The sequence below is a fragment of the Cebidichthys violaceus genome, unplaced genomic scaffold (assembly GCF_023349555.1).
Source record: "Cebidichthys violaceus isolate CVI_PGR_0920_01 unplaced genomic scaffold, fCebVio1.0.p SCAF_6, whole genome shotgun sequence".
Classification (NCBI taxonomy): Eukaryota; Metazoa; Chordata; class Actinopteri; order Perciformes; family Stichaeidae; genus Cebidichthys; species Cebidichthys violaceus.
Genome location: NW_027176816.1, coordinates 4,558,063 through 4,578,962, shown reverse-complemented (window position 1 = coordinate 4,578,962; position 20,900 = coordinate 4,558,063). Strand labels below are relative to the sequence as shown.

Sequence of the window (20,900 nt, the reverse complement as noted above, 5' to 3'; positions counted from 1 at the left end):
AAGACAACACCATAGGTATAACCATTGATTTAGCAGTATTTCAATGAGAATATTTTGAGCTGACACGTCCAAACTTAACTTACTTTGCAACTAAATTAGCGCAGTCTTAATCTAGACGTCTTTTAACCTAGACGTCTTTTAACCTGTACATTTCCATATCCAGTCTTAATGGGCAGGACGTTGTTGAATGGGGCTTGAATCTGACTTCACTTTATTAGTCTGTTGATTATCTATCCTACTCATATCACCACACAGTGCTCACTATTGTTTCTCAGCAGAACAACTCTTTTTTTTCTTCTTCTTTTCTTTCATACATTTATTAGAATTGCACCTGCACCCATGTTGAGATGAATAACTTGCCATAAAAATCAAAACCTTAGGCTTCAACAAGCTGCAATTACAGACATTTTGTTCATTCATTTATGTCCCTGTTGCCAGGCTTCGTTAAGCTGACTGCTGTGATCATTGTTGAGTGTGAAAGGTGTCTGAAGCATTGAAGGGTTCGATGTCCAATATACATTTCAGAGCCTTGTGGAGCAGCACAAAAGCTTGGGCACATTCAGCATCACACACACACACACACACACACACACACACACACACACACACACACACACAAACACACTTTCTGAATTTGCCAACTTAAGTACACTGCTGCACCAGGGATTGAACGTACCCCAATGTGGTGAGACAAGTCACTTCAGTCTTAACTCGCATACATACACACTCACATGGTAGGTAAAATGTGCCATGCTCCAGGGTACAGCCTTTGTCAGAAATGATTTACCTTTTTATCCACATCAATGGAAAGGTTGTGTCTTTTTGCCATATGGGGCTATTGTCGGGGACGCTGGAGGTTGTTTTTGTGCACTTATGTATTTGTGTGTTGCTGGTGCACACGTCTATGTGTGTGTGTGTGTGCTCCCAAGTGAGCAGGCTCTAATATGGCCGTATGCTGCTTGGGCCCCCCACTGTGTGTTGAGAGGCTTTTCTCCTCCCATCAGAGAGGAGCAGAGGACTGGAGGAGATGAATGTAGAGTGAGTGAAAGGAAAGGTGTAGAAAAATAAGACGCTTGGAAGATGATGATTTAGGTGTGGTGTAGATCTTGGGTGTTCCCAGACCCTAAAATTGTTATATTTTGTATGTGATACCTCGTTTGACATTGATAATATACTGTAGAAGTGTGACGGAGGGTTGCTGACCTCCATAGGTGGAAATGTTTTTTTGCAGGTAGCTGGAGCCAGATTCAACAGGAAATATTCAAAATGCCAACAATTGGATCTAAACAGCTATGAATAGATTAAATTTGAAAATGTGCTGTGTCTATCTGTATGTGTGTGTGCGTGGGTTTTGCCTCCAGGCTGTTGCAAATAATGAGACATGCGCATGAGACCTGTTAGGTTGCTCACAACATTAAACTCATCATTAATTGCCAAAGAACAGGCACACCGATGCACACACTTTCAAACGCACAAGACTGAACGGTCATCAGCTAATAGGAGGTGGAGGAAAAACAGGTCATTTTGGTTCTTTCTGGCAATATGTGAAATTTCACTCCATGATAATGTTGCAGTTTGCCACAAAAAGCGGTTCAGGGTTCAGCTAAAGAGCCCATTAGACCATTGGTGCAATGTCTGTTCACACGCAAATGACGGTAAACCAAGCTCAGTGTTATGAGCACTATCCCGTTATGTCTCTCTCTTTTTTTCTTTCCAAAAATCAATAATGACCTCAATTTTTTTTCTCCCTCTGTGTTTTTTCACTCTTGTTCTGTCTTCTTGTCACCATGATCATAATGTTTTTTTTCCCAAACTTTCTTTTCCCAGCATTTTCGGGAGCACCTCGACAAGCTGTTTGCTCAAGGCATTGGCATGTTAGACATAGCTCTGACTGAAGCCTTCAATCTTCTCGGTGATGTAAGTAATACACTCATGCATGATCAACCCTCCTGACACACACGCGTAGACACACTCTCATGCACACGCATATACACACAGAAAAGAAACAGTGTCATGCACAAAATTAATTAGCGCGCTGTAATTAATAGCAAGCAGCTCAACAGAATCATGCAAAAACCAAGTAAACAAGACACTTGATGACTCAAGTTACTGGCTTGACATCTCCTCATTATGAACAAGTAAGTAACACATGCAAAAAACACACAAAAATGCACCTTCCCATTCTAAATGCTCATATTTCAAAAACATGTATCTGTTTAATTATATACTACAACAAATGTCTCCATTTTGTTCACGGCAATTTTGTGAGGTAATGTACTCTTCAGGTAGATGTCCTCGTAGCTTGTGTGCATATAAGACATGTTATTGTTATTCCATTAGCGTTTATAACACAATTAGCTTCCATGATGTGAAGGTAAGTCATGTAAATACATTACATTCTCTAATGGGAAGTGAGTACATGAAATGTTTTTATTACGAAATGGAGGGGATCTATTTGTTGTTGTTGTTGTTGTTCAACTACATTAACGTCCCTCTCCCTCTCTCTGTCTCCAGTTCAACGAGACTGGGAGGGGTAGTGAATGTAGCCAGGCCATTATGTTGGTGACCGATGGGGCAGTGGACACATATGATGCCATCTTTGCCAAGTACAACTGGCCAGAGAGGAAGGTAGTGTATTAAACACACAAACACACTCATCACATTATTGTACAATAGTAACTCCACAAAAGTGGTAAAGTGAGGTCAGCTGAGCTCAATTTCCCATTACGCCTTGTTCACAACTTCATGAACTGGTATTCCAATGGAGGATGAGGATGGAGAGCAGTGGACTAATGCCCTCCTGTGGCTGTGAATGACTCTTTAAAGTCGCTGTTGAGATTCAGCTGTCAGAAAATGTGAAATGAGGACGAGACCCATTTGACATTATTTTGAAAGGAAAACCGAAGGTAACGGATCTCTTAAATACATCAATAAACATAGTGAGTGGGATGATAGTTTTATACGGTTAGGGCATTGATTACAAATTATACAATTATTCTAAAATACAAAAAGAGAAAGGCAAGCAGGATCACTGTTCCTGAAATTGATACATAGATTTGTTTTGTTGTCACAATTCAGGGCATGTATTTGCCAAGTATTAATATTTGTCTGAGTTGTTAGAGAACGACAAGCAGAAGGTACTGAGCCGACCCAGTAGGAAGTCCTTTCAGAGGTGTTGAAGACAGAGTTAATATGGCCCTGTCTCTGAGGACTGAGCTGTCTCTCTGCGGTCCTGCAAGTAATTGTGGTGCTCTTCTGACAGAACATGAAATGAAAAGGGAGGAAAGAGGGGAAGAAAAAGGGTTACACTTAGGTCATTTTCTTTTTAAGGATAAAGTACCGTACTGAGGGCAATGGTAGATGCACACACCCTTAACACACCCTGTATATACTGTACATGCATATGAATACCTCCATTGTCACAGCTAAGTCTTTTAACACATGTTATTAGCCAGTTTTAATCTTAAATCAGTTTGACCATATGTTTCTATGCATTATTTTGAGTGCCAAGTTGTTACCAGAAATGACACTCTTGTATTGTCATGTTTTTGTGTGTGTCTGGTGTTTGAAAATGTTCGCAACCCCCCCATTTCCTTCCTCAAGGCTGAACAGCAGTGTGCGGAGAGGGGACATGGCTAGATAGTTCCATTTAGAAGAAGCCCCGCTGATAATAGAAGTCTTCGGTCTCTGTCACTCTCTCCAGTGTCTCTCTCTCTCTCTCTCCCTGCTGCTGGTTTTTAATAGCTTCCCTCCAACCAGCCTTCTAGCTTCACCGCTGTACAGCATCACACTGAGAATATAGGCATGCTTTGGAAAAAACGTTACTGAATATATGGATGCAGATAGCACTTCTTCCAAAAATCATGAGATCATAATATCATGAAGAAAGCATTGCTGTGAAAAACAGTATCTACTAAAATAAAACACTGAACCACTTCAAATAATGAAAGAAAAGTTTTTCTTTCATGTTACACTCGTGATTATTTTGAGAGAGATACTGTCACAGTTTTCAGATAACTGCCTTTTGTAGATAAATAATGATTTAGAAACTTAAAATTAATTTTGTACTCAAAAGACCATTTAGAGCTTAGGTCTCCCTGGCTTTGAATGTAGCTGAAGGCTTGTGAGTATTGCTGATTCTAATAATTGAGTTCAAATAATAGATGAAAGTAACAGACACACACAAACTAACACCCCCATACTCTCTAAAAACTCTCCAAATCCATCAACATGAATGTGCCTACACATATGACAATAAGTGATCTCACCACCTTTTAAAGAGTTCACCATTTCCTGTCTGTAGTGGCACCAAATTCCTTCAACCACCTGAGAGTACAGCCTCCTGGCCTGTGACTTCCCCAGACACCTGATCCCCTGACAGATTGTCTGTGTTTGGCACAATAAACCCCACAAGGGACTGAAAACCTGAGTTGTGCCATTAATATAATAATGAAAACGGGATATGGTGTTCCAAGATGGCACACATTCATAGCATTTAAAGTTGATCACTGGGCACATACACTGAAAAAGCTATTCAGACATTTTGGTCCCACAGCAGATTATAACCTTTCTCTGGCTGAGTCGGCCACACAAATGCCATGAAATGAATTTGTTAATATGGCTCTAAACCAATTGTTCTTTGTTGTTTTAAAATAATTTTCTTTCATAGACTGTATATAAAGAAGTGGATGTGGTTACCGAGACATTACCCATTGGTTTGTGGACTACAGTTTTAACTCCTTGAGTTTGGCATTTTGGCCATCGACATCTTGTTTTTTTGGAACCAGAAGTGACAGTTCTAAGACAAAAACCTGGACAACACCCAAACTGGACAACACCATAGTAGCGACCTGTCACTCACAAGGCAGCCACGACCTAAAGCACACCCTGCTTTATCATCTATTTTACTCTAAGCGGGACCATAATTTACTAAATGAACATCGTGCTATATTGAAGAAGACTTGAAACTCGCGATTGAGACCATAAACCAATGTTTACAATGTTTACTGAGGTAATAAACAAGTGAGAGGTAGGGTCATTTTCTCAAAGACTTTTTTTTAGCAAATTAGGAGTTGCCCCCAGTTGTCCATTTGAAAAAATGCAAGCTTATGGCACTTCCGCATTGGCTTCACTTTTCATATTTCAATTTAAATATTGAAAAAAGTATTTTTTGGCCGGAGAGAGTCACATGATTTGCAATTTAGGCAGTGGCAAAGGGAAGCTAGACAATCCTGCCAACTGATGAAAGATGCTTCATGCTGTCTCTCCTTATCAGCATGGGCTGACCTTGAAGGCGAAGGCATAGAAAAAATTGAAAGTGGGCTACATGTGCAGTACTTGCCTCAGCCTCAGGAGATTGATAAGCTGCGTTACAACAACCTTCCCCATGCCTGTGTGTGCCCTGTGCTTTGTGTACTGCCCATACCTTATTTATTGCCACCATTTTGCAGTTCATCATGAGGCCCCAGTGCTCGTCCTTTGCCAACATTGTTTCTGTTGTCCCAATAGCAAAGGGCTAACCATAACTGCCAGTAGATTACTCTGCAACCTGTAAGGGGAACTACCTGGGCTCCTTCCCATAAACAATAGACACCGGGCGCATCTGTAGTAGGGCCAGACTGGTGATACCATGAGCCTTAGGAGACCGTGTCCCTGTGGCCTTGGCTTCTAATCTGAATTGTGAGAGAAACTTACTGAGTAGAGTCTGCTATTCCATGTGAAACGCAATCTGGGAATCCACCTCTAGGTCCACAAACCATGTCGTCAGGGGAGGCTGCAGCCTTGCTCCATGAACAGGCAACTCCAACACTCTCTTAAACTTAAAGAGCAGCAAAGTCTGTCCTCTCAAACACATACTGTATATCTATTCCACATAACTCAACCTGCTCTCCTAAAATCAGTCCAAAAAATACCAGATTTTCAGGTAATTATTATTAGAGTAAAAACTTTATTATATTAGTGTTGGGCCTGTAATCAGTTAGAAATGTTGGGGTCACATGCTTTTAGTTATAGTAGAACAAAAGCAGATTTAAGATAAGGAATTTAATTAAAGACAAACGATAGATTAAAAAGATGTGTTAGTGAACAAGAAATAGATTCAGCTGCTATCTTTAGAAAGTGTGGCACAAGGTTATCAGGGGCATCTGATTTGCTAATGTCTAAAAGCGTTAATGCTTTGTGTACCACCGTGGTCGAAACAATTACAATGAAAAGGATTGCTAACAGTTATTGTTAGAAAGGTTGTCGGCTTTTACATGAAGTTACATTTTCTTTCCATATTAAGAAGCAGCTGTATTTCCTCCAAATCAAGATCTCTAAACTAACACCACACTCCATTTAATATAATGCGTCTTTATAATACACAGCTTAGCTTTAGGATTTTTCTTGTATAAGCCACAGTAACAGTTGCATTGTTGCAATATATACATTTGTTTATCCAAAACATAAACCACATCAATTTAAAGAGTCATCTTTGTACCTTCATGGATGTGGTTTTGGTTTCAGAATGAAACGTCAGACTGACCTAGATTTGAAATCAGCTGGGGTTTTATAACCAACAGTAGGCCTGTCTGGTCCTACACTATCCTACATATTGCATGAGGCCATTAACATCAGAACAATTAGCCTGCTATTACTTTGTAACAGTATGAGTTGTAACTGTGTTCTGGACATTAAAACGCACCTTACAGAAGTACTTACAGTCTTTAAACATTTGCACATGTTTATGTGAAGGTTTACACCGGAGAATAAATTAATAAATGATTGGGTTATGTGCTGAATACATAATGTAGGAGTGTGAACAAATATATTTTGGCATAGTGTCGGTGCATCTGTGCGTGCATGGATACACACAGATGTGTATACTTCTATGTGTGTGCAATTGTATTCTTCCATTTGTGTGTCTTTTTATTCCTGACTTTGTCAAATTTGTGCAGTCAAGTAGGTTGAAGATTGCATGCTGTGGCTTGAGCCCCTACTAGTTTTTTTCTCCACAGCTATAAACCTCTTCCATATTTAATAACCAGCCCGCTGTAGTTTGACCTCTGTATTGGCTACCACTGAAGGAAAACACATACAATGTGACACTTCTTGCGACCCTACATGAAGCGGTTATGATCTTGTCAACTGTGTTGTGTTTTCCTGTCACTCTGGCAATGTCATTCAAATGGCTGAGTGTTGTATGAATAGAAGATGATTATAGTCTAGATAATGAGGGTTGCTTTAAAATGACAGTCTGACAACTGTACTTATTCACAGTGAAACTAATTACAGTTGACAAAAAGTCCAACATTATCCATGCAAATAAATATCTTTATTTATTTTATTTAATATCTTTGTCACGCTGCAGTGACAATTAAATAAATATAATTTATTACTGAAGTATTCCTCAAAAATGAAACGCCATCTAGACATAAATTATGTTTTTCCAATTTTCAGACCCTTCTGCTGGGAGCAGTCATCCAAAATCAAATAAAGACACACATGCACCCAAATCTAGACATGTGTGTGCCTGCACATACATACATACATACATACACACACACACACACACACACACACACACACACACACACACACACACACAAACAGACACATGCTGTCAGGGTGAAGGGAGGCAGTGAAAAATGCAGGCATGGGAGCTATGGCAGCTGTGCCCCCAGAGGCTTGCATCTGGTCCAATCTGGCAACATGCACTTCATACACACACATACATGCACACACACACACACACACGCACACCTGCCAACTACACCTGCTGCCTGAGCCAACTGGACAAAAATGGGTTTGGCAGCAGAAAGTTAAGAAGACTCTCTGGATTGAGCACATAAAGCTTGAATTAGGCGTTTTCAACATAAAATATTGACTTCATGGTTAATCATTTGCATTAATTTTAATTGCAGATTCTTAGGGAAGCGTAATGCATTCACTTAAGTTTGTTTCTCTGAATCAATGAAAGTATTATCTCGGTTTTTTGAGAAAAGTTTTAATAGATTTTTTTTTTTCTCAAGTGAATGCATTTTGCTTCTGCAGATTGTTGATACACTTATTGTATTATGAAATATGTATCTGTTAATCCATAATTGTTTAGTTTCTTCAGTTGATAAAAAAATATTGGAATTATTGACATTTTAAATACAATCCTAAAGGAAAAAGTCTTCCATGAGTCCATCTTCGACTCTATTAAGCAAGGAGAAAGGGCCTGCTAATCACTGAGAGATAAAGACTGAGCCTTCTGCCTGGCTTTGACAGTGTTATCTTCTATATGGTGGTGTGGGGGCCCTATCAAAATGCGATTAAAATGACTGACATAAGCTATCTGCTTTCTCTCCGCAGGTCCGCATATTCCCTTACCTGATTGGTCGAGAGTCAGCCTTCGCAGATAATCTGAAATGGATGGCATGTGCTAACAAAGGTGGGATCTTACAACACATGCATAGACCTCTGTGCTTTTTCTCTACTTATAATCTGTTTTTGCAGAAGAAAGTTGCTGCATGCTGCTGTCAGCCGGGTAAAAATGAATACATTAGGAGCTCAGGATTTGTTCAGGGTTTTTTTTGGCATACGTGTCTGTGTGCGTGCATGTAGTTGCATAGACGTGTGTTTGTCAGTGCTCATCAGTATAAGCATGTGTATGTGACAGCAGGCAGCTGGTTCCAGTTGCAGAGTCCAGATATGTCGCATTACATATTCCTCTAAGCCTAAAGTCCAAACTATCTTGACGATACGCCACTTTCCAGTTGCTTTGTGTGTGGTCATGGTTGTCTCGGTGTGTAGAGCACTTTCCTTTAGGTTCTATATTTAGCTGAGAGGTGGGTGACAGAGACAGGCTGGCTCCATTTCCTCAGGCTGCTGTAGATAACACAGGCAAGCCATAGGTCACACAAGGGGTGTGCATGTGTTTTTAGCTGTGTGTGTGTGTGTGTGTGTGTGTGTGTGTGTAGATAAGAGGACAAGGGCATCCACAGTTAAGCTTGGAAGTGATATCAGAGAACCCATCCAGTCAGTTTGAGGGTGTTAATGGCGATGATGAGACCTGCCTGTGTGTCGTGCTACATAAGTGTGCGTTAGTATGATGCATGATGATTCAGGCTTGTGACAATGACATTCTCTCGAGCCTACAGGAGCTCTGCAGGAACAGTCTTTGCTCTGCTCCCCAGGGTCAACATCTCTATTCCAAACTGCAGCAGAGAAATTGGTTTTACTCCTTCACTGTTTTACTTTTAGTAGTTTTGCAGCTGAAGGTAAGGTATAGTGTTATGCTTTCGGCATTGTCGCTGAAGGCTGTGATGTCAAAATCTCTCCTTATGGCCTTTGATTCGAGCAAAGTATATTTTTATCGAAATGTTAAGTGTCGCAACACAAGTTGTGCTGCTAGAATAATTTTAGGTCTACGGTATTTAAATTACGCTAATCCTTTTGGCTGTACCAGCTACTAACAGGCCATGCATATGAGAATGCCTTTGGTTGCCAACCAACAAGAAAAGGATGCTGGTCTGGCCCGAAGCCCAGTTGAGCTTGATTAACTGTCTACCGTCGCTCCACTGTTCCCCGCTGTGTTGCTCACTCGACTCAGTGGCTAAGCCAACTCAGGTCCACTCTGGTCCTCTTCTTGTTTAAACAACCTGTTGGTTTTAGAAGGAAAGAAAAAGACAGAAACTAACAAAACAAAAAACAACCTGAGGGTGTGTGTATGAGGGTTATCATTCATTGTCCATCACGGTCTTAACAAAAAGAGACCTTCAGTGACACTAAACTCTCTTCTTCATCTACTTTCACTTTCCTGGTGTCTGCCCTCATAGTACAGATGATCCGTTCTCTTAAGAATGGCAACCAATCAAAAATGACCGTGACAAGAATTTAAATGACAAGATAGAACACTTGTTTGTATGAATACAGTGTATTATTCCATCAATTCATTCTCTATGCCTATCAAACATACACTATATGGCCAATGGGAAGTGGACACTCAAGTCCGAATACAATTCTTTTATGTACATATTGTCTGGACTAGGCCTCTTAGTTTAATTTAAGAGAAATTTTAATGCTACATGATATTTTAGACGATGGGTTCCAGCTTTGTGGCAACAAGAGGCTCTCCCAATGTGTGTGGTCCTGTCTTTGGGAAGTGTCAGTTTTCAGTTACCGTACACTTTACCTGCCTCATATCTCTTGTTAAGCCCTGAATATAGAACAGTCATCAGCAAGCCCATGTGTTGTCGGAGCGACTGTGGCAGAGTGGTAGAGCGGGTCATCCTTCAATCGGAGGATCGGCATTCCTTGGACAAGACTCTTCTGAGGCTGTGCCTTGCATGGTATCTCCTGCAACCAGTGAATGACATGTAGTGTTAAAGCGTTTTGAATGTTGACTAGAAAAGCGCTATACAAGTACAAGTCCATTTACCATTTACTGCCACAGAAGATAAATAACAAGCGTTGGTGAAGGCTTACTAATGTTAACAGCGGCCATTATGAGAGGCACTAACTAACTGGGACTACAATAAGCCAGTGCCTTGGAGTTTTGCCTATTACGGGCCACAGATTTAAGCTTAACTAAACTTTGAAAGTCAAGCAGACACATACGCGCTAGTTTTGAACAGAGAATAATGTTATTTTACACACAATATACATATATGTGTTATTGGAAAACAATAATATATGTGATAATGTTTGAAAAAGATAGTATGGATTTCCTATTTATTGCCCATGGGTTCAGAATTCGATGTTAAACAATCACATATGTGGGTATCCATACATCAGGACACCTTGTTGTGTAATTTTGCCTGCATATCACCCAAACCAAGGTCCTTTAAAAGGATATTAATGCCTGACCAGACCATGCTGTGGCTGCCCTGTGTGTGTACGACAGGTGTACCATGTCACTGAAAGGAGGGAGCATTATTTTTTTCTCTCCCCAGCTCATCTCACTGCCTGAAGGATGCCCTCAGCCTTCCAGAGGGAGCAGTCATTCTTCACTCACCACTGTGATGAACGATGCAGTGAGACTGAGGCAGCTCGCTTTGTGTGCGACGCGAGTCTGTGCAATGTGTGTGTTGTCATTGTACTGTCTGCTGGAATAATAGCCGGAACCGAATGTCTTTGAGGATGAAAAGGAGGAAGTTGTCAAGGTTCACTTCCAGGTCAAGTTCGGGGGCCAGTGCATTCTTGTCGCTATAGTGATTGCAGTAATCATGTGGCTTTAATTCTTCCAGGGTTAGTGTACCATATCAAAGGCAGATTTGAAATTAGATTATCAGTAATGGATTCTATCCTTAGTTATTTGGTAGGATATGTGGCATCCTTCATGGATCTCTGTATTGTATCTAGATTCTAGCATGAGGCCTTTACTCCCTGTGGAGTAAAGGTCGTTGCCAGGAACGATGACCCCAAAATCTATTTCCTCCAGCTATGATTTTCTCCTTGACTGCCTCACGGTGATGGAGGCAGTTTGCTGTTTTTACAGATGGATGAAAATGTGATGGTCTCTCTCTCTCTCTTTCCCCTTATTCTCAGTGCCACATCTTGTCCTCTCTCTCCCTCTGTCTTGCTGTTGTCTTGATTCCCTCTCTTTCTCTTCCCAACTCTGCCCCCCTGCTGACATAACAGTATATTCCCTCCTGCACATGCACATTAGCATCATAATGGTGACATTACCAGCGTAGGAAATGGCATCGCATTTGGTTTAACTGAAATAGCTTTTCTATGGCATTTACATACCACTTACTCGTTCACAAACCCATGCTGGTTTGCTTTCACTCGTTCGTCACTGCAAGGTATAATTCAGCTATAACTCATACATGTATCCAGGTGTCCGTTTGCTTCATCAAGAAAATATCTGCTGCTTACCATACTGTATGCCAGATACAGTTTCTGTGCTTTGGTACAGAGGTACAGTTGTGGTCAAAAGTTTACATATACTTGTAAAGAACATAATGTCATGGCTCTCTTGAGTTTCCCCATTATTTCTACAACTCTGATTTTTCTCTGATAGAGTGATTGGAACAGATACTTCTTTGTCACAAAAAACATTCATGAAGTTTGGTTCTTTCATGACTTTATTATGGGTTAACAGAAAAAGTGATCAAATCTGCTGGGTCAAAAATATACATACAGCAGTGCTAATATTTGGTTACATGTCCCTTGGCCGTTTTCACTTCAATTAGGCGCTTTTGGTAGCTATCCACAAGCTTCTGGCAAGCTTCTCGTTGAATCTTTGACCACTCCTCTTGACAGAATTGGTGCAGTTCAGTTAAATTTGATGGCTTTCTGACATGGACTTGTTTCTTCAGCATTGTCCACATGTTCTCAATGGGATTTTAAGTCAGGACTTTGGGAAGGCCATTCTAAAACCCTAATTCTAGCCTGATTTAGCCATTCCATTACCACTTTTGATGTGCGTTTGGGGTCATTGTCCTGTTGAAACACCCAACTGCGCCCAAGACCCAACCTTCGGGCTGATGATTTTAGGTTATCTTGAAGAATTTGAAGGTAATCCTCCTTCTTCATTATCCCATTTACTCTCTGTAAAGCACCAGTTCCATTGGCAGCAAAACAGCCCCACAGCATAATACTACCACCACCGTGCTTGACGGTAGGCATGGTGTTCTTGGGGTTAAAGGCCTCACCTTTTCTCCTCCAAACATATTGCTGGGCATTGTGGCCAAACAGCTCGATTTTTGTTTCGTCTGACCACAGAACTTTCCTCCAGAAGGTCTTATCTTTGTCCATGTGATCAGCAGCAAACTTCAGTCGAGCCTTAAGGTGCCGCTTTTGGAGCAAGGGCTTCCTTCTTGCACGGCAGCCTCTCAGTCCATGGAGATGCAAAACACGCTCGACTGTGGACACTGACACCTGTGTTCCAGCAGCTTCTAATTCTTGGCAGATCTGCTTTTTGGTGGTTCTCGGTTGACTCTTCACCCTCCTGACCAATTTTCTCTCAGCAGCAGGTGATAGCTTGCGTTTTCTTCCTGATCGTGGCAGTGACAAAACAGTGCCATGCACTTTATACTTACAAACAATAGTTTGCACTGTTGCTCTTGGGACCTGCAGCTGCTTTGAAATGGCTCCAAGTGACTTTCCTGACTTGTTCAAGTCAATGATTCGCTTTTTCAGATCCATGCTGAGCTCCTTTGACTTTCCCATTGTAGCGTTTGTGGGCGTTTGTATCCAATGAGCCCTATTTAAATGGCCTCAGAGAAGTCACCAGCTGTAGTCACTCATAATCACTCACAAGAAGTTAAGAGGCCATGCTATGAAGCTCATTTCATTGACACAACTTTCTAAGTCACCAAAATTGCTAATTCATGTTGCTGTATGTATATTTTTGACCCAGCAGATTTTGTCACTTTTTCTGTTAACCCATAATAAAGTCATGAAAGAACCAAACTTCATGAATGTTTTTTGTGACAAAGAAGTATCTGTTCCAATCACTCTATCAGAGAAAAATCAGAGTTGTAGAAATAACTGGAAACTCAAGAGAGCCATGACATTATGTTCTTTACAAGTGTATGTAAACTTTTGACCACAACTGTAAATAAAAAGGGAGTGACGGCTTAGATTATATAGCCAAGCTTATATTGGATGTGACACTTGCTGCAACGTGAAACAGTTTTGAGACACAGAAATCTAATTTCTGTTTCAGGGCAGCATAGTGTGTTGGGAGATTCTCCATTGTTCACAATCATCTAAGTTAAATGATTCATCATCATTTTTCTCCTCTTCCTCCTTTCTCTGACCAACAGGCTACTTCACTCAGATTTCCACATTGGCAGATGTGCAAGAAAATGTGATGGAGTATCTCCACGTGCTGAGTCGTCCCAAGGTGATCGACCGGGAGCATGACACAGTGTGGACTGAGGCCTACGTCGACAGCACTGTGAGTACATGTCTTACATGGTACTGGATTCCACTTCCCACAGTCTTTACTTATCATACAAACACACACTGGATTGTGGAGACAGACTATTCGGTGATCGATGCAAAGATTTCAGTATATTCTACAAAGAAAATGTAAAACCATAATGCACAAAAAAGCACATTAGCATCTTCAGGAACAACTTGTTTAATCCAAAGGAGAATAGTAGTGGTAAAATGCAAGTGGAGGCCTGACACTGTGTTTTCCCTTCGTGCGTCTCAGACTGAATGTGTGAAAGTGTGTGTGAGCAGCAGATGGAACCATTAAGTCAATGATTGCTGTGTGTGTTTGGGAGTTGTGTAGCATGAGTACAACACACTGTGGCACATTGGTGAGTTGGTCTATGATCTCTCAACCTCAGACCCTGGCCAAACACAGTTGATTTTCACTCTAATATTGCAGCAAGCTCATATAATCACGTGCATTGCTAGACTCCCATGCTTTATCAGACATTATCATTCCTAAAACGCCCCGAAGGGTAACACCTTTATATAATAAATAGGATCCTCTTCTAAACCTTAATATACACACAATATACTGGAGTTTTCATGCATGCACAATGCTTCTCTTTCGTTGGTTATTTTGCTTGGCCATAAAGAATGAATAGTAGCCATTTGTCTTCCAATATCTTTTCAAATGGATTGTGAGAGAGAGCTTCAAAAATGTAAAGAGACAAAGGCAAGTGCTCTCTTGCAGAAAAACGCACAGTCTATCAACACTGCATGAAAATGGATTCTTTCGTTCTGCGATCCTCTTCATATTCCTTTTCCCTTTTTCTGTTTTTCTCTGCTTATTCCCTTCTCTTTGCCCTCATTATCCCCATCCATTTATCACAGTCAAAGTACATTCACCCAACACTGATTCAACGCAAACAGCTTAAGTGTTGTTTCCTCTGCTGTGACCCTCCCAGCCATAAAGCTCTCCTCTCTTGACACAGTCACTGTTTTTAAAGTTGCAGTCAAAGTCAATGACAGTGGATTTTACACGCCCACAGATGCTGGCACTCCATTCAGTGGAAAATGCACTGAAAGGCTTTCCAACACTTATCCACAAACTTATTGACCCTTTCTCTCCTCCCCTCCTCCTTAATCTGTTCTCTTTAGCTCCCCCAAGCACAAAAGGTAAAAAAAAAATCTGATTTGAGGTCATCGCTGTATTGTGCTGTGTTGAGGCCTGGTGTGTGTTCATGTGCATTTCACGTGCATGTGCGTTTTGGTCTATGATCTCTGCGAGATGACGGTATAATTTGGGTGAACTAACTACCATACTGACCCATGGCATTTTCTTGTGTCTCAGTGTCGTATGTCGCTCCTCAACTTCCTGATTCAAACCATGCATTGTGGTTGTCAAAGGTTCAGTTGATCGCTCTCCTCTGCACGTCTGATCAAGCACACGTCCGTGCTCACAATCATTCATCATTAGTGATGCTGTGTTGGCTGTGCTTTGCCAGTATCTCCGGGGCTGGCAGTGTGACCATATGTGTAAATGTGAGGCTATGTTTTTGCTCTTTTGTGACTTTGGTGTGAAAAACAAGATTGCCTGTGTTATTCGTCTTGGTAGAATTCTACTTAGCTTTTTTGTCATCTTTTGGGTGAAAATCCAATAGCCTGTAATGACTGGCGGGATGGTCTGTTCTGATGCCTTTTTATTATTTTCAGTGTTGTATTTTGTTCCAGTGTTTTGTGAATCATATGTGAGTTGAGATAAGCAGCTCTATAATCATAACAATGATAGTGGAACAGAAGAGTGCTCTGCCCCCCCATCAGCATGAGCTGAGGACAGAGCAGTCCCATTAGACAGCTGGCAGACCATATGTCTGACATAGTACTGTTAGTGTGATAGATCCAAGCTTATTGACATTGAAGCGGCTCAGCAGAAAACAGAAATAGATATCACATTGTCAGAGATGATAATTGGGATTAGCAAGGAATCTGCACTGCTTCTTTGCATATAATCATCCCAGCACAGCTCTGGCCTAGGTGCTTGGAGCGCACAATCGGAACAGTCCTCACACACACACCCTGCATGGTGATAGTGTCTGATAAGAAGTTGGCAAAACTCCTGGGATTGGCTCAGTGTTAGGAAGGTGATGAGCATCTGGTTTTTATGTTCCAGGGCTGATGTGTATCATCTTTCCAGATGAACCGTTCATCCTATCTTTTTCCTCTCCACTCCATCCCTCTCAGTGCGACCCAACAATCTTTCTAGCCCTTCCCCTTTCTTCCTCTGTCCCCCCCCCCCCCCCCCGTGCTATCCCCTCTTCTTCTGTTCTTCTCCCTCTCCCTCGTCTCACCAGCTTCATCCATCATTCTCTGCCTCATTTGGCTTTGTTTCCTACTCTGTCGGATGAACTGACACAGGAGCACAGGGATGATGGGAGGGAGATGGGGTTGAGAAGAATGTGGAGTGCAGGGGATATTGAAGGATGAGTGTAGGAGGAAGGGAGAGAGAGAGAATGTAAGATATTTGAAGACAAAGTTGGAAAGAACTTAAAGGTTGTAAAGAATGTTGCAGGGTTGAGAAGAGGGTTTTTGCACTGAAGTTCACATAACAAGATTCATACTTGGTAAAGCATGAAGCCAGACAAATGAGAATGCTGTGAGCAGTTGATTACCTTTGGATGATGAAATGAAGCAGTAAGCTGTTCAAAATGTCTAGGGGTGTCCCCGATTAAGAATTTACATGGTCAAATCTGATTGGTCAAGTCTTGCCTTAAGTCGTGGGATCGTATAATCATATTTTTTTTCTTTCTTGACGGTAAAGCTTGTATATATCAATAGAAAAATAGTAAAAACAGCAAAATTATTGGTCAATTACTATTGCTGAGCTGTTGTTTCAGAACAACGGTCAGCACTGTTTGCTGTGTGTAGGGTTTGTGTGTGTGTGTGTGTGTGTGTGTGTGTGTGTGTGTGTGTGTGTGTGTGTGTAGTTGCGGCGCTGTCCGTGGTACCGACGCAGAGGGGACATTGATAGAAAGAGTTACATGGTTTCCTATCTTGCTTGCATTTTGTGATTGTATATGAAACCTTCGTTCCTAATTTCATTTTCCCCATTGCATCAATTCACAGACATAATTGAAACGACAGAGAGGCGAAGGGACAATCAATGTGAGAGAGAAACACAAGCCAACGGCTGTTTCTGCGTCCCTCCCCCCACTGATTTTAGACAATCTTTGTCTCATTCAAAATATATCAATTGCTCTGATAGTGCTACCTGCTTATGTGAGTGCTCTTGTTAATAAATACATAAATTAAATATATATATATATATATATATATATATAAAATATTATATATATTTTCACGTCACTGCGAGTTGAGATTGGCAGTCGTATCAGGCTCCTATTATCGAACAGGCGACTATTTGGGGTCACCCCTAAAAATGTCGTGACAGACGAAGATAAACTTCACCACAAGTGTTAATTGTGACTTAAGCAATTCAGAGCAGTTTCCTCACAGGAACCTACACGGGGCTTTGGCTCAAGGGCCTACACACACCAACGTCATTAAAGCCGGTCTCCAAGGAAACAAGGGTCACCTCGTCCACCAGAACACAATTTGTCAAATCAACCTAGATTACGAGGTGTCCTATGAGACCGCAAACACAGGGCAGGGTGGGTGTATCTGAGCCCTCTGAGGGGTGAAAGTGTGTGGGCATGTGTGGGTATTTGTGTCAGCGGGGAGCGAGTGTTTAAAAGCCCAGAGGGGTTCTTTTTCATTCTCTGACCCGCAGCAGGGGAAAGGACTTACACACCCAATTTGTTCTGACTGATACAGATAAAGTCACGGAGGAAATCATGATGCGGATTTGGTTCAAATGTGTGTTGAGCTCTGACCTTGCATTAGAGGTTGCAGGTTATGTATTATGTGTCAAATTCTAGATACAGAGCACTCCCTTAGGGACTTGGAGCACAGTCATGTTGGAGGACACTGATTTAGGGTTCAAGGAAGTGTCTCTTTTCTCTCCCGGGTTTGTATAATGAAGCACAGGTTTAAAGGTCTTTCCTCCTCTGGGTAGGGTAAGTGAGGATCCTTTGTAGCTGTGCTGTTGGCTTTGAATCCTACAGATGCGGTTGCTTTTGTTATCTGCTTAATTATAGTATGTCATTTCCCAGAGCAGCTGGGCAAGCCCGATTTACACCAAATGCACATATACTGAAAATTAAAGCATGTTAGGTTAGTGTTGTACAAAAAGTACACATTCGATAGGACTGCTCAACAACAGCTCATGGGGATACACAATACATGTCAGTCCATACGTTTGCCCAGCTATGATATATGATCCAATAGATCTGAACTTGGAAATAGATTTTATATTTTTAGATGGGGCTCTGCTCGCTTTCGCTGTCCTTTGATCGATCCCGTTCACCAGCAGCAAGGCTGTCCATTGCTACAGCAGCTGTACTTAGGTGTGTTTTGTTCTCTCTTTGATGTCCAATCAAGCGTCCTGGATTGCTATTACTAGCTGTCTGAGCACAGGTCACCAATCCCCCTTTTCCCAGTGCCTGAGGAAGACAGAATGCATGCTAGCAGTTTCCTGTCATTACCTATTATTACTGGAGGTAAAAGGGGGGTGAGCGCTGGAGGAAAGAGAGTGTACAGGAAGTATGTTATGTTCAGTTAAGAGGACTGGTTAAATAAGGTGTTTCACTGAGAGAACGTGTGGAATCTAATATTAAAGTCAGTCTAACAGACTAATTCTCTTTTGATTGCTGCAGCAAAAAATGATCAAATGCAACATGATTTTGGTTTTATGTTGTCATCTCTAACTTAACACAGCTGTGCATTGTGTTCTGGGATTCATATTGCACTTAATGGACCAATTACTTGTGGGGACTTCAATGTAAACTGCGTGAGTGACTGACATTTAGACAGTTTTGACATTTCTGAGTGGACAAGGTCGGACCACTTTTTGCCGAGTGGGAAGCCCTCCTCCAGTGTCTTCATAACAGTGTCAAGCTTTCATCTTTAATGGATATCGTCGTCAGATACAGCAAGCCGCTGGAAAGATAAATATCATAATTATTCCAGTAGTCTTTAGGGAGGGAAGATACCAGATCCAAACTAGAAGCACTGCCTTTGGATAAGCTTATTCTGCAAGAGATCAAAGGCAGGCTGGTGATTGAACACATTTTAAGGCAAATAATAAACATGAATAAAACATGTCATGGAAGTTTTGTAGGTCCCTCAAGAAGATAACATGACTAGGTCTGCTGCAGAATTCCTATCAGGTTCACTACTGAAGGAGCGAGAGTAATGCAGCTTGAGATAATCACTCAATGAGTGTGACAAGATTCATACAATGTGCATGATACCATGCAATGTGTTGTTTAGTAACTTTTCTTTTGTGACTATAAATATAATGTTTCATCATTAGCTTCCCTCTTTTCCCTTCCCCTCTCTCTCTCTCTCTCTCTCTCTCTCTCTCTCTCTCTCTCTCTCTCTCTCTCGCTCTCTCTCTCTCTCTCTCTCTCTCTCTCTCTCTCTCTCTCTTCTTACCCTCTCAATTGCTATCTTTCACTTTTCTTCCCTCATGACTCACTCAGTTGGATGACGGTCAAGGTCCTGTTCTGATGACCACAGTGGCAATGCCAGTGTTCAGTACCAAGAATGAGACTGTAAGTGCACATAAAATGATATACAACCAATAGCACATCCACTGTCACTACAGTTTACCCAATTTGTTTTCTTCAACAAACAGTTTAGCTTAATTGAAAACATAATGCAATTACATATTGCATATCTCACAGGAAATTAAGCTTTGAAACAAAAGACACAAACTGTGAAATAATGGTTAATTGTTTGTCTTTGATGTAAATGAATTTAAGTTTGATTAGAGTCTGTAAATTAGGATACAGTAGAGCATCACTAATTAAATATATACTGTAGATTGACATTTTTTATGTCATGAACAGTGGATTTGTAAGATACTGTGTTGTTTAATAACCTTTCAAATGAAATGTAAAAATATTCATAATGTGTGCGCTTCCAGAGAAACCGTGGCATTCTGCTAGGGGTGGTTGGCACAGATGTACCTGTCTCTGAGCTGCTCAAGACCATCCCCAAATATAAGGTACTGCTCCGAACATCATTTAGTTACATTGCTGCAAATAATTATAGACCTCAGTGGCTATATGAGATACAACTCTATAGCATCACACCTTTTATGAATGTGTGAATATGCCCTTGTGAATGTGCCATTCATCTGGATGCTAAGTCGGTAAAAAACTGAGGCAAGTTACTTTAAAGGATTTTTATTTTGTATATCTGCTCGTACGCCAGTCCAACTCCACAGTGCAGTCATCGAATGCCAAATCCAGTAGCAGATAAATCAAAGGTTTTGTATACAGTTTGCCACTGATTATTCACGGCTCCTTCTCTAAATCCAATAATGATAGGAAAATGATACACATCCCCTGTGCAGTTATTTTTTTACTTGACGATCTGAAGCTTGGTTTGGGTGTAAGATTTTGACATTTGAAAGCGTGTTATTTGTACGGACGTAGATTAATTACACCACCCTCCTTGCGTAGTGCAGTTCTGTGAGTTTCACCACAAAGACAAAGATTCTGCTAGTAAATTATTACAAAGAGCTTGATTGGGACAGATTTACTATTTAGTACAGATTATCATGCATCCATTCGGTGTGTGTGTTTGTGTGTATCCTTCCTTAGCTGGGTATTCACGGCTACGCCTTTGCAATCACCAACAACGGCTACATCCTCACCCATCCAGATCTACGGCCACTTGTGAGTATTACCTCCTGCACCATTCAGATGCCTGTAACAAGTTAACTGAGTACAGACCTTATTATCATAACAATCCCTTTTAGGGCGCAGAGATTGAAGTTCAAATGTATTAATTTATTTTGTACAAGGGACTTAGGAATACTAACTCTTGAGTTCATAGCAAGTCAATTACTGATTTCATTGTCGTATTGCGATGCCGATTGACATAGAAAATGAGTTCGTAGTTGTGTGGATACACCA

The 20,900-nt window shown here is 41.1% G+C and overlaps 1 protein-coding gene across 4 annotated transcripts in view; it reads left to right on the top strand.

The window, feature by feature from the left end:
* The window catches only part of cacna2d3a (calcium channel, voltage-dependent, alpha 2/delta subunit 3a), a 109,435-nt gene that overhangs the window by 54,288 nt on the left and 34,247 nt on the right, over positions 1-20,900 (top strand). For 2 of the 4 annotated variants that reach the window (XM_068732916.1, XM_068732913.1), the window contains exons 9-16: positions 1,828-1,917; positions 2,515-2,628; positions 8,335-8,413; positions 13,740-13,873; positions 15,016-15,033; positions 19,458-19,529; positions 19,904-19,984; positions 20,586-20,660. In XM_068732916.1, coding sequence (XP_068589017.1) covers positions 1,828-1,917; positions 2,515-2,628; positions 8,335-8,413; positions 13,740-13,873; positions 15,016-15,033; positions 19,458-19,529; positions 19,904-19,984; positions 20,586-20,660 — 663 coding nt within the window. The remainder of the gene's footprint in view (positions 1-1,827; positions 1,918-2,514; positions 2,629-8,334; positions 8,414-13,739; positions 13,874-15,015; positions 15,034-19,457; positions 19,530-19,903; positions 19,985-20,585; positions 20,661-20,900) is intronic. The other 2 variants (XM_068732917.1, XM_068732914.1) reach the window with 1 other exon arrangement.